This window comes from Jaculus jaculus, chromosome 17 (genome assembly GCF_020740685.1).
Source record: "Jaculus jaculus isolate mJacJac1 chromosome 17, mJacJac1.mat.Y.cur, whole genome shotgun sequence".
Taxonomy (NCBI): domain Eukaryota; kingdom Metazoa; phylum Chordata; class Mammalia; order Rodentia; family Dipodidae; genus Jaculus; species Jaculus jaculus.
Genome location: NC_059118.1, coordinates 60,158,546 through 60,171,834, shown reverse-complemented (window position 1 = coordinate 60,171,834; position 13,289 = coordinate 60,158,546). Strand labels below are relative to the sequence as shown.

General features: G+C 42.0%; 1 protein-coding gene across 1 annotated transcript; it reads right to left on the bottom strand.

The window, feature by feature from the left end:
* Positions 1-11,684: 11,684 nt before the first annotated feature.
* LOC101612987 (10 kDa heat shock protein, mitochondrial-like) lies at positions 11,685-11,993 on the bottom strand. The gene has a single exon (XM_045136257.1). It carries the CDS (start codon positions 11,991-11,993, stop codon positions 11,685-11,687), a length of 309 nt encoding a protein of 102 aa, XP_044992192.1.
* Positions 11,994-13,289: the final 1,296 nt, after the last annotated feature.

The following is a 13,289-nucleotide window of genomic DNA, read 5'->3' as shown; positions in this document are numbered from 1 at the left end:
TTTAGAAAGAGGAGCTAACAAAAATCTCTTCAGACTATTATGGGCTGACCATAACTTTGGCAATTTCTGGCATGTTCCCATGCCAACACCAGACAGGAAAAATCTGACTTGTGATGTTTGAGATGAAATAGCAGATTGGTTCAACTTCCCAATGAGACAGAAGTCAGTACCATTTCTACCACTTTATTCAGAGGAAGACACTACCAGAATGAATCACTGGATTTTAGAGCCTTGGAGCTCTCATCATAATGCCTTCATTATAAATATGTGTATACTGGGCAGAGCAACTTTGTTGGTGCCTGAGGAGGTCAGAATTAGATATGCAGATGTGCAGGCTGGTGGCCTTCTCCTCTCTGCACCTACTCACCCCTGAATTCAACAGTTAGTGTCCTGGATTAAAGACTTGATTAAAAAAATATATATATATATATATTGGTTTATATATATATATATATTGGTTTTTGGTTTTTCGAGGTCAGATCTCACTGTAGCCTAGGCTGACCTGGAATTCACTATGTAGTCTCAGGGTGGCCTTGACCTTAAACTCACAGCTATCCTCCTATCTCTGCCTCCCAAATCCTGGGATTAAAGGCATGTACACCACCATGCCTGGCTAAAATACATTAGAAAATTTTTTTTTGTTTATTTATTTTAAGAAAAAGAGAGAGAGAGAGAGAATGGGCTCATGAGGTCCTCTAGCCACTACAAATGAACTCCAGACACATGTGCCACCTTGTGCATCTGGTTTACATGGGTACTGGGGGATCAAACCTGGGTCCTTAGGCCAGTGCCTTAACCACTAAGCCATCACTCTAGCCCTAAAATATTTTCCTTAGTAATGAAAGTTTGTAGGACTAAGCATCCCACTGCTTTTAAGGGGTGCCATGAGATATGGCTTTCTGCATTCCTTGTTAACTTCAGGCAGGAAATGTGCAGTATTGAGAGACATCACTTGCAAAGACTTAATTCTGGACACAACTGAGTCATGTCACTTCATTCCAACATTAACATGCTCTTAGTGGCTGTTTTTCAGGAATGAGCTCATCCTCCAGGACCGAAAACTATGAGAAAAGCAGAAAATGTAAATGTCAGCCTGATTGTGCACACACTTCTGTCTTCCTAATGAGTTGACATGAGATTAATATTTTAATTATTTAATTAATGCGTCTTAGACACAAGATGAATAGTTTATGACATTAAAGTTGCAGCACAAGGACTCCACGTTCAGCATTCTCTCCCTCCCTTTTCTCTCGCCACCTCTCTTTCTTTCTCCCCCAACTCACACGGCACTACTGCCTCAGCCTTCTGAGTAGCTAAGACTGCAGGTACCCAATACGTATCAGGCCATCGTTCCGCCTTTTGGAATCGACAGGGGAGAGAATAAAAGTGGAAATGATCTTTGAAAAGGCCCTGTTTGACTGGGAGTTATTAGGGAGTAGTAAACTTACAGTAAGAACGAAACCATTTAATGATTGAGGACATGAAACTATAGCCATCAAAAGCAAATGCTTTCTTCACTAAGAATCAATGCAGAAAAAATCTGGTTGTCACAACAGCAAGAAGAAAGCTTGATAAAATTCGGTGAGTTTGAGCCCACACGCAGTCCGACCATATTTCATTATTCCTACAAGGAAGCTGTGATTCCAAATTACATTCAAAAGAAGACATTTCCTGTTCCTAAGAGAGTTTTGCTTTTTACAGTTCCTTAGGAAAGACACACTTGGAAGCAAACTGAGCACTTTCTCTGCAGGCCAACCCCGTGTTGAGGGAGATGCATCACAAATGCACTCAGGTCATCAAATAAGCAGGACAACCCCCCCCCCCCATACACACACCCACCCACACACAGCAAACAGCTCCCTTTCAAACACATTGCCAATCATGTATTTGGTGTTAGAACTGGAAGCTTTTCCTGAGCGTTTGCTGCCCCCATGTGTCCCATTCAAAAACGCAATGTGAGATCACATTCATTTCATCATCCTAGAAAACATCCTGCAGTTTATACACTCCCAGCTACACTTAGAAAAACACTGTAACCAGGCTGGAGAGATGGCTTAGCAGTTAATGTATTTGCTTGCAAGGCGTAAGGTTCCAGGTTTGACTCTCCAGGTCCCATGTAAGCCAGATACACAAGGTGATGCACGCATCTGGAGCTCACTTGCAATGGCTGGAGGCCCTGGCCCATTCTCTCCCTCTCTGTCTCTAATAAATAAATAAAAATAAATATTAAAAAAAGAAAAACGTTGTAATCATCCACTCATTACACAAAGCACGCCAGAGATCTTCTGTGGAAAAATGGAGAAAGAACCTGGCTCTTGCACTGACGTATGGAACAATTTTTAGTAATTTCTCTGTGTCCCAAGCTCTTTATCTTGCAACAGGCGGCAGTAGAATGAGCTAGATTTTCTCCAAGGTCCCACCTAAGTCTAAAATTTGGTCATTCTCATAGAGGATAATAATGAACTGCAGGGGAAAAAAAAAATCCAGCTATCCTATTTCTGGCCAAGATATCAAGCCAAAGGTCATTGTGCCAAAAGCATGAGCTACCTGTTTCGTCACTGGAACCCACGACCTCAGTTCTCTGTCATCTTGGCAAACCTGCTTCTCGGTGTCTGAACAGCTCCACACTGAGGAGGACGAGAAGAATCCTTTCCTTTGATGTCCAACAAGTGTGCTGTGGGCTGCTGTGCCTTCGAAGTGGTCCCGGTGGTTATCAGGAAGGAGCTATCCTTCCCTACTCCAGTGCCAGCAGAACCTTAGCTTGTTTCTGTTACCAGCAACTATGTGGTCTCGAGAGAGGCTGGGATCCTCCTTTGCCCAAAGGAAGGAATCTTGGTTTAAGAATTACAAGCCAGGCCGGTCATGGTGGAGCATGCCTTTAATCCCAGCGCTCAGGAGGCAGAGGTAGGAGGATCATAGAGAGTTGGAGACCACCCTGAGACTACATAGTGAATTCCAGGTCAGCCTGAGCTAGAGTGAGACCCTACCTTGAAAAACCAAAAAAAGAAAGAAAGAAAGAAAAAGAATTACAATCCAGGTATGGTGGCACATGCCTTTTATCTCAGCACTTGTGAGGCAGAGGTAGGAGGATTGCCATGAGTTCAAGGCCACCCTGAGACTACATAATAAATACTAAATCAGCCTGGGCTAGTGTTAGACCCTGCCTCAAAAAAAAAAAAAAAAAAAAAAAAAGAAAAAGAAAAAGAAAGAAAGAAAGGATTACAAATTCAGTGGTTTTCACCCCCATCTACCACTATCCCAATTCCGCTGAAGATCACCATAAGAGGGCTGAAGCCTGGATCCACTTCCAGAAAGTTCAAGGCCACCCTGAGACTGCATAGTGAATTCCAGGTCAGCCTGGGCTAGAGTGAGACCCTACCTCGGAAAACCAAAAACTAAACAAACAAACAAATAAATAAATGTAAAGCAGTTCTCCTCATTAAAAAATAATAATAATGTTATTTCCCTATGTTGTCTTCCAGGTTTGATTGTGGGCATGGGAAGAGATGTGATGCCTGGAGCTACCACTGCCACCTTGTGGTGGAACTCAAGGGAAGATCTCTCAATAGCAGACTAAAAAGAAGGAAAGAATTCTGGGGCCTTTTATAATCTTATTAAGTCACTGAATTGGCTGACATTTTAAATCTTCTGCATCTCAGGACTTGGTATATGGATGTGTGAATAAAAAATACACAATTGAGTCTGGAGTGATGGCTCAGCAGTTAAAGGCACTTGTTTGCAAAGCCTGACAGCCCAGGTTCAATTCCCCAGGACCCACAAAAAGCCAGATGCACGAAGTGACACTTGTGTCTGAAGTTGCTTGCAGTGGCAAGAGGCACTGGTGCTTTCTCTCTCCTCTCTCTCTTTCTCTCTCTGTCTGCTTTCTGTCTCCCTCTCTTAAATAAGCAAAGAATCTTAAAAAATACACAATTGAATCCCACTCATGATTTTAAAGACTAGACACGCATAATTTTTGTAGTCCCCAGCTGGAACCCAGCAACCCTTGCAGGCCAGGCAAGCACTCTAGCGTGGAGTCACACCTCTACTTCCTGACTGGAGAGGTTTTCTTTTTTCTTTGTTTCTTTTTTTTTTAAAAAAATATTTATTTATTTGACAGAAAGAGAGAGAATGGGTGTGCCAGGGCCTCCAGCCACTGCAAACGAACTCCAGATTCATGGCCCCTTTGTGCATGTGGCTAACGTGGGTCCTGAGGAATCGAACCTGGGTCCTTTGGCTTTGCAGGCAAATGACTTAACTGCTAAGCCATTCCTCCAGCCCTTTTGTTTTGTTTTTAAGGTAGGGCCTCACTCTAGTCCAAGCTGGCCTTGAATTCACAACAATCCCTCCCTCTCATGCTGGGACGAAAGGCATGTGCCACAACATTTGGCTGAAGAGCTTTTCCCTTTTTTTTTTGTAAAAAAGATTTTATTTATTTATTTATTTATTTATTTATTTATTTATTTATTACAGATAGAGAGATGGGTGGGGGAGAGTGAGAATGGGCCCTCCAGGGCCCCTAGCTGCTGCAAATAAACTTCAGATGCATACCCCACCATGTACATCTTACTTACATGGAACTTGGAGAATCGAACCTGGGTCCTTAGGTTTCGCAGGCAAGTGACTTAACTGCTAAACCCTGGAGAGCTTTAAATTTTTTTTTTTTTAATGGAGAGCTTTGGACCTTCTTTCATAATTTTAGCATGCATTTGTTGCCATATTCTCGTGAACGCATTGTCAGCTGATGGACGTCAAAACCTTTAACACTTTCCTTAAACTTTTATTGACAATTCCCCATACATGTGCACAATGTACCGTGATCATAATCCCCTGCCACCACCCTGTTTTGTTCCCCCTTTTCTATCCTCCCTCCACTGAATCCCTTCTTTTTCCCAACTGGTGTCTCTTCTATTTTGATGCCATCATTTTTTTTTTTCTCCTATTTTTTGCAGGTCTTCTACAGCCAGCATCCGTCACTGTGAGGTCATAAATACCTCAGTTACGTTGTGTCTGGAATACAGTATTGTCAGCTCTCCTGCCTTCATTTGGCTCCTACATTCTTTCTGCCACCTCTTCTGCAATGGTCCCTGAGCCTTGGAGGGTGGGAAAGAACTGCCGAGTGCTGAACATTCCCCTGTCACTTCTTCTCAGCACTTTTGTGAGTTTTGAGTCTCTTCAGTGGTCACCACCATCTGAAAAGGGAGTAACACTAATATATGGGAAAAGCCATAAGTATTTAGAGGGCAGCAAAGCCTTTAACTTTTGCCTTTTGTGCTTTGTCCTTGGCACCTGTAGAATACAGGTACATTTCACTAGATACGGTGGTACACCCCTGTAATCCAAGACACTGAGCGACTGAGGCAGGAGGCTTGTCTAAAGTTCTAGGCCAGCCTGGGATAAAAAGTGGGACCCTGTCTCAAGAAAAGAAAAGAGGACTGGGCATGGTGGCGCACGCCTTTAATCCCAGCACTTGGGAGTCAGAGGTAGGAGGATCACAGTGAGTTCGAGGTCACCCTGAGACTACATAGTGAATTCCAGGTCAGCGTGGGCTAGAGTGAAACACTACCTTGAAAATAATAATAATAAAAAAAAAGTTAGAATTTCCAAGCCCCAAAGGCAGGAAGCACAACATTTCAGGCTAACCCAGATAGATTTTCAGTTCCTTCATACCAGATGATCTAACAGTTAGTTAAGTACAAAACTGATTTACAATGTAAAAAGAATCCATGTATCCTTATCTAAATACTGGACCTTATTTCTCAATATCAAGAAATCAATGGACATCATACCAACAATAGCTGGCAGTACCTGGTGTCAATGACACGTACTTAGAACTTATTTCTCAATATCAAGAAATCAATGGACATCATACCAACAATAGCTGGCAGTACCTGGTGTCAATGACACGTACTTAGAACAAGCTGCACAGCGACAGGCGTGAGGACACGGGTGGAAGAATGAGGCGCCAGGAGCGTTTGTGCCCCAGCCCAGTCTTCATTCCCGTGGTCACTGCAGTTTTGTCACTTTGATAATGATCCCCAAATTCCAACCTCTACGCGCAGGCATCTCCTATTCTTTCCTAAACCCACACAATGGGTTTGCTTGATGTTCACAGTGTTGGTGGTTCTCCCAAGCAGCATGTGACGAGAATCAGAAGAACTGGACTCTAACACCAGCTAGCCATGGGCTGGCCGGATGTCTTGGGCAAGTTTCTTCTTGTCCCTGGGTCACATTTCCTGACTGAGAATGCAAGTTTGTCTGTCATAGTTGTTTCTGAGCCCTTTCTGGACGTAAGGGGCCCCTTAAGTCAGAACTATACACCTGTTGGCAGAACTACCCTAACCACACGGCCTAGAAAGAGTGGTCCCGAAAATTATGAGACTGGAAGACACCATGGAATTCAGTCACTTTCCAGGGGAACTTAGGTAAATAACATAGTATTTAGGTGAGTCAATCTTATATTAGTACACCATTGAAAAATTATTTATGGTTGACACTTTCACACATGTATATTTTGATCATATTCACCCTCGTTACTTTTTCTTGTCTCCCTCCCTCTAAACTCTTTTGTTCTTTCATTTTTCAAGGTAGTCTTTTTTTTTAAAATTTTTTTATTTATTTGCAATCAGAAAGAGAGAGAGATAGAAGAAAGACAGACACAGATAGAATGGGCAAGCCAGGGCCTCAGCCACTGAAAATAAACTCCAGATGCATGTGCCCCTTGTGCATCTGGCTTACGTGGGTCCTGGAGAGTCAAACCTGGGTTCTTTGGCCTTGCAGGTAAATACCTTTAACCACTAAGCCATCTCTCCAGCCCCATGCTTTCATTTTTCTTTTCATCTGTTTCCTTTCCCTTCCTTCCTTCCTTCCTTCCTTCCTTCCTTCCTTCCTTCCTTCCTTCCTTCCTTCCTTCCTCCTCCTCCTCCTCCTCCTTCTTCCTCTCACTCTCTCTCTCTCTCCCTCTCTCGCTTTCTCTCCTCAATGTATTTAGTTAGGGTTGCTTCCATGGGTATGGGTAAGGGGTTATTTACCAGAGAGTTGGCAATTTACTACTTGCTATACCATTAAAGAGAATGTCTCCCCTGTCCTCAACATAAAATGACCATTGTTGATTCAGCAAAGTGTTTTATTTTTTAAATTGATTTTTTAATAAAAAGTTTGTACTCTTGCATCCCCACTCCCTTGCCCCAGTTCTGCTGAGGGTCTTCTTCAGTGGGGTGATAGGTGCTCATGGTGGGGACCAAACAACTTCTGTCTGTGTGAGTGTTGGGGGAGGGGCAGAACACGGTGCCTCGGGCTATTCCCACTCACCCTTACAATCTTTATGCTCCCCCTTCCGCTATGCTCCCCGAACCTGGGCAGGCATGATGGAGATTTGATTTAGTGTTGAGTTCTCTATAGCATCTGGTTACTGTTTTGGTGAGGTTTGAGCAGCCACAGTGTCTGTCGCCATCTCCATCGAGCCGGTTTTCAGGTTCGCCATGACAGGGCGACTCCTGTCACCACCTCCTCTACAATGCCCTCTGGGTCCAGGCAGACGAGGTGGAGGTGACCCATCCCCTGGTAGAGAGCTGACCATTTTGATGTAGACTGCTTCTCCCCAGCATTCTCCATCCACTGTAAGACAGAACAGGTTCTTCAACCAAAAGTGACAGCAGTTTGAACTAAAGGAGAGCGACTAGAGAGACTTGCTGTTGTGAATGCACACTCTTCTTAAAGAGCAGTGGAGGTTCTCTGTTGAACCTATTGATTTCCTGCCCTAGAGAATCAGGCTTGGTTTCCAGAGCCAGATATGATTTCTGCCCCCACTGAGTAGGTCTCAAGTCCAATATGTGAGCAGTTGGTTACCCAAGTCAGCTGTGTGCCACTGTTGCACAAGGGTGTGCTTCTGGCTTGCTTGATTGATTCTGTATCTGTAAAGATTCCCTGCTCATTCACTCTGTTGGCCATCACTGTTCTCCAGTAGCTCTCATAATATTTTCCAGCACTGTGACGGCTGGCCTGAAGGGAACTGGATTCCTTCTCGGTTCCAGCATGGTCACTTGATGTCCTATGGCTGCAGGCTGTGGAGTCTTTAGCAATAGGGTCTTACCTTTTAGCTCCTGCAAGTAACCAATTGTTTTGGCAATGGCCTGTATTATTTTGGGGGACCTCATGTATTTCCCTGACCAACAACTCACTGTGTTCAGGAATCCAATTCTGACTCTGGGGTTTATGGGTTACAATTTCTCCACCTTCTATGGAGCTCTTCTGTTTTCCTCCCTCACCCCCCCCCCCCCTTACTGAGGGTAATGACTCACATAATGGTATCCAGGAGGAATGTTTTATGGAGTTGATCCATGTTACCTTTAGTTTTGTGTATTCCCACCCCACCCCTTCCTCTACAATTTCAATCTCATTCATGTTATTCAGGTGATTTATCTCATCTGGGTTTGGTTTTGGTAGGTGATATGAGTTTAAAAAATATTCATCTATTTCTTCAAGGTTTCCCAATTTTATGGTGTATAGAACTTTGAAATATGTCCTGGTGATCCTCCCTATTTCATTAGGGTCTGTTGTAAAGTCTCCCTTTTCATTTTTGATCTTGTTGATTTGAGCCTTCCCTTTTTCCTTTTGATCAAATTGGCTAGGGGGTTATCAATCTTGTTTATTTTTTCAAAGAATAAGCTTTTTGTTTTATCAATTTTAAAAATTCTTTTCTTGATTTCCAATCTATTGATTCCTGCTCTGATCTTGATTATTATTTCCTTATGTCTGCTACTATTGGGTTTGGATTGCTTTTGTTTTTTGAGTGTTTTATTTTTCAGCTGGATGGTTAATTTGTTGACTGGACAGCTCTGTTTTTCTTTTTTGGTTTTTTGAGGTAGGGTCTCACTCTAACCCAAGCTGACCTGGAATTCACTCTGTATTCTCAGGGTGGCCTCGAAGTCATAGCGCTCCTCCTTCTGCTACCTCCTGAGTGCTGGGATTAAAGGCGTGAACCACCATACCCAGTGGCTCTCTGTTTTTGTAATGAAGGCATTTAGTGCTATAAACTTCCCTCTTAAGACTGACTTCATTGTGTCTCATAAACTTTTGTATGTTATATTTTTATTATAGTTCAGCTCTGGAAATTTTTAAATTTCCTTTTTGATTGTTTTGACTATCTATGCATTGTTTACAGTGAGTTTTTCAGCCTCCAACTGTTGGTGGACTTTCTGTTGTTTCATTTGCTGATCTCTAGATTTATTGCATGATGGTTTGATATAGTGCATGGAGTCATGTTGATTTTTCTGAATTTGTTGAGATATGTTTTGTTGTTGTTTTGTTTTGAGGTCAGATTTCACTCTAGCCCGGGCTGACCTGGAATTAGTCTCACGCTGGTCTCAAAATCCTCCTATCTCAGCCTCCTGAGTGCTAGGACTAAGGCATGCCCCACCATGCCAGGTGGGACATGTTTTATGTCTTAATATATGATCTATTTTAGAGAAGGTTCCATGAGATTCTCAGAAGAATGTGTATTCTGTCGAGTTAAGGTGAAATATTCTGTAGTTGTCGGTAAGTCCAACTGATCTGTGGTATTGTTTAAGTCTCTTATTCCTTGCTTAACTTTCTGCTTAGATGATATGTCTAATGATGATAGTGGAGTATTAACAGCTCTTATAATTATGTTGGGGGGTTATTTCTGCTTTATTGTCTAACAGGTTTTGCTTATAAATCTTGATGTTCCTGTGTTTGGTGCATATATACTTATGATTGTAATATTCTCTTGTATTGTTCTTTTGGAGAGTATGAAGAAGCCTTCTTTATCTCTTTTGATTACTTTTGGTTTGACATCTATTTTTTTTTTTTTTGGTCTGATATCAGGATAGCCACCCCTGTTCATTTCTTTTTTCTACTAGCTTGGAATATGTTCTTTTCTTCCTTTCACCCCAAGGTGGTGTCTATCTTTATGGGTAAGGTAGGTTGCCTATAGACAGCAGATGGATGGGTCCATGTTTCTGATCCAACTTTTAAGCCTGTGTCTTTTGATTGGGATGCTGGGTCTATTGATGTTTAGAGTGATAATTGTGAGATGTAGGTTAATCCCTATCAAGTTGGAGGCTTTGTGGAATTTGTTGTTTGCTCTTTTTAAAAATATTCTATGATTTATTTATTTGAAAGAGAGAGAGGAAATGGGCATGCCAGGGCCTCTAGCTACTGCAAATGAACTCCAGATGCATGTGCCACCATGTGAATCTGGTACTAGAGAATTTAACATGGGTTCTTGAGCTTCATAGGCAAACATCTTAACTGCTAAGCCATCTCTCCAGCCTGTTTGGTGTTTTCTTGAAGTAAATAAGTTTTCATGCCCATTCTACTTTTGATTGATATTTTACCTTCCCATAGATTCTTGAGTGTAATTGATCATATCTCCAGTTTGGGTTATTCTATTCAAAGGGATTAGTGCTCATATAACCATATAGCTGGCTTTTATCATGGAACAGCAAAGAATTTTCACTGATTTGTATGTCACTTTGTAACCAAACTTATGAAATCCAAGTAACTTCTCCCTGCCTGACATGGAAATTAAGTAAGTGATAGTCACACCATCACATTATTTTCTTCACTGACATGGGCTACACAAATACATGTCAGTAATATTCAGTAATATCATAAGAACTGCAACATGTCTTCAGGGAACCCATCCTACAAACCTTGAATGAATTATAGATAATAATCTTTATAATAATATAATATATATATTATAGTATATATTAATATATAATATAATAATAGTCATTATAGGTTGTTGTGTTGTTTTTAAACTTTAACATTTTATTGTGCTATCTTTTGGTTAGTTTCACAATGTTATCCATTGTCTACATACATGATAATGTTGCATTTGTATATATAAATGTATAAGAAGTCAAGTAACAATTGCATTTATTTTATCCATAAGCCTCTGGGCCCTGGGGCACCATGAGAAGTTAGCCAGCCTTTTCTTTTGCATTTATGCACAAGATGAGCATCAAAAGAAAATATGTAATCTGTTTTCCAACATTGACAGTGATCTGCTTGCTTTTCTTCATAATTAACTGTAATACTTTACTGCATTAGTTACTTTTCTCATCACTATGACCAATTACCTGACACAAACCCCTTAAGGGAGGCAGGGTTTATGCTGGCGCACGGTTTAGGAATATACAGTCCGTGATGGTGGGCCAGGCATGGCGCGCAAAACATGGCAGTGAGTTTCTCCATGTCAGCAGGAGCAAGAGGTCGCTTTCTCACATCTCAGTGGGTCATGAAGAAGAGAAAAGAGGATGTGGTGCTCTTATGACATCTCTTATTGTTCTCTTCTTATTCAGTTGGGATTCCAGCCTGAGGGATGGTGCCACTCACATTTAGAGTGGGTCTCCCCCAGCAGTACATTTTCTCTGAAAACACCCTCATGCACACCCAAAGGTGTGCCTCACTATTGCCTTAGGCATGTCTTTCTTTCCTTTCTTTCTTTTTGTTCCCACCTTTATTCACTTTTTTTTTCATTTACATTATTTTATTTGGAAATATTTGTAACAGTACAGCAAAACTAAATTTGAGATAATGGATGTCGGTAGTTTAGATATCACCAGTTGATTATAAAAGGCATGGGAATTATTTACATGAGACATTTCAGAATTTCAGTGGAATGGGCAGCTTCATATGGCGCCATTTAAACAGTGATTTCAGTCTACATACTTGTCAAGAATGTCACCATCTCCGAATAAAAAATAATCCTTGTCGTCTAGACCTACCTTGGTCCCTCCATATTCTGGGAGAAGAACTTTATCTCCAACTTTCACACTGACTGGTTGAATCTCTCCACCCTTTCCTTTAGAGCCCAATCCCACAGCTACTACTGTTGCTTGCAATACTTTTCCTTGAGATTTTTCTGGAAACATAATGCCACCTTTGGTTACAGTTTCAGCTGCACTCCTTTCAACAAACACTCTGTCAAAGAGCGGAAGGAACCTTCTAAGCGTTTGTCCTGCCATGACTCTCGCCAGGGCAGCTCAGACTCTGCTCACACCGCCACCACAAGGAGAGAGACCTGCAGACAGTCCTTAGTAGGGCCTCAGTCTGGCCCAGGATGATCTGGAATTCACTATGCAGTCTCAAGGTGGCCTTGAACTCATTGCGATCCTCCTACCTCTGCCGCCCAAGTATTGGGATTAAAGGCATGAACCACCATGACCAGCTCTCAATTTTTTTAAATTTTATTTATTTATTAAAGGCACAGAGAGGGAAAGAGACACAGAGAGAGAATGGGCATGCCAGGGCCCCTAGCCGCTGCAAGTGAACTCCAGACACATGTGCCACCATGTGTATTGGCTCTCATGGGACCTGGAGAATTGAACCTGGGTCCTTAGGCTTCTCAGGCATGCACCTTATCTGCTAAGCCATCTCTCCAGCTCTGCATTTAATTTTCATATGCATGTATAAGAAGATGCATGTAGATTTTGATCATACATACCCCATACCACTCTCAGTCACACTGCACTCCTCAGCTATGTCATCAGCTCACCAGGGAGGGGCGTGGCCTCCCAAGCTCCTCCCCCACCTCTAACAATGCTGTGTAACCCCCTCCTTCATGCCCAGGTCTGGTGCAGGTGACCACAGCTGCTGTGAGCTCATGAGTGCCCTGGCCTTGTCATGACCAGTGACAGTTCCACAGTGCTCTTCCCCATCCTCCAGCTCGTACAGTCTATCAGTTCCACCTTCCATGATGTTTCTTGAGCCCTGGAGAGGGTGATGTATGTAATGTCCTGTGTAGAGATGAATACTCACCAGCCACTTATTTTCAGCACTTGGCCAGTTGTGATTTTCTGCACTAACTGGCCTGAGGTGTGCGTAATCCAATCCAGTTGACAAAATGAACCATGACACTTTCAAGTCCCAGTGTTTGAGTTTTAAATTTGTATCTAACTGGTTGGAAAGAAGGAATTCAGTGCAGGAGGAATAGTGGAGGGGGAAAGAAGCATGGTGGGAGAGGATTACGATCATGGGGTATATTCTGCATGTATTTAAGTTGTCAATAAAAAGTTAGAAATGTGGGCCAAGGGGAAGGGCTAGGTCAGGGATGAGCCTAATAATGGTACCAAACTGACTGTATTTGCTGAATACAAAACTAATTAATAAAAAAATAAAAAATTGTAAAAAGTTAGAAATGAATAGCTATATAAAATTAATAATTCCCATAGTGATTTATGACTAATTTTTCTTGTTCTGTGTGTGTGAGGTGTAGGCAGCTGTCAGAAAACTTTTCTTTACACAGCAACTTCTTATTCCAA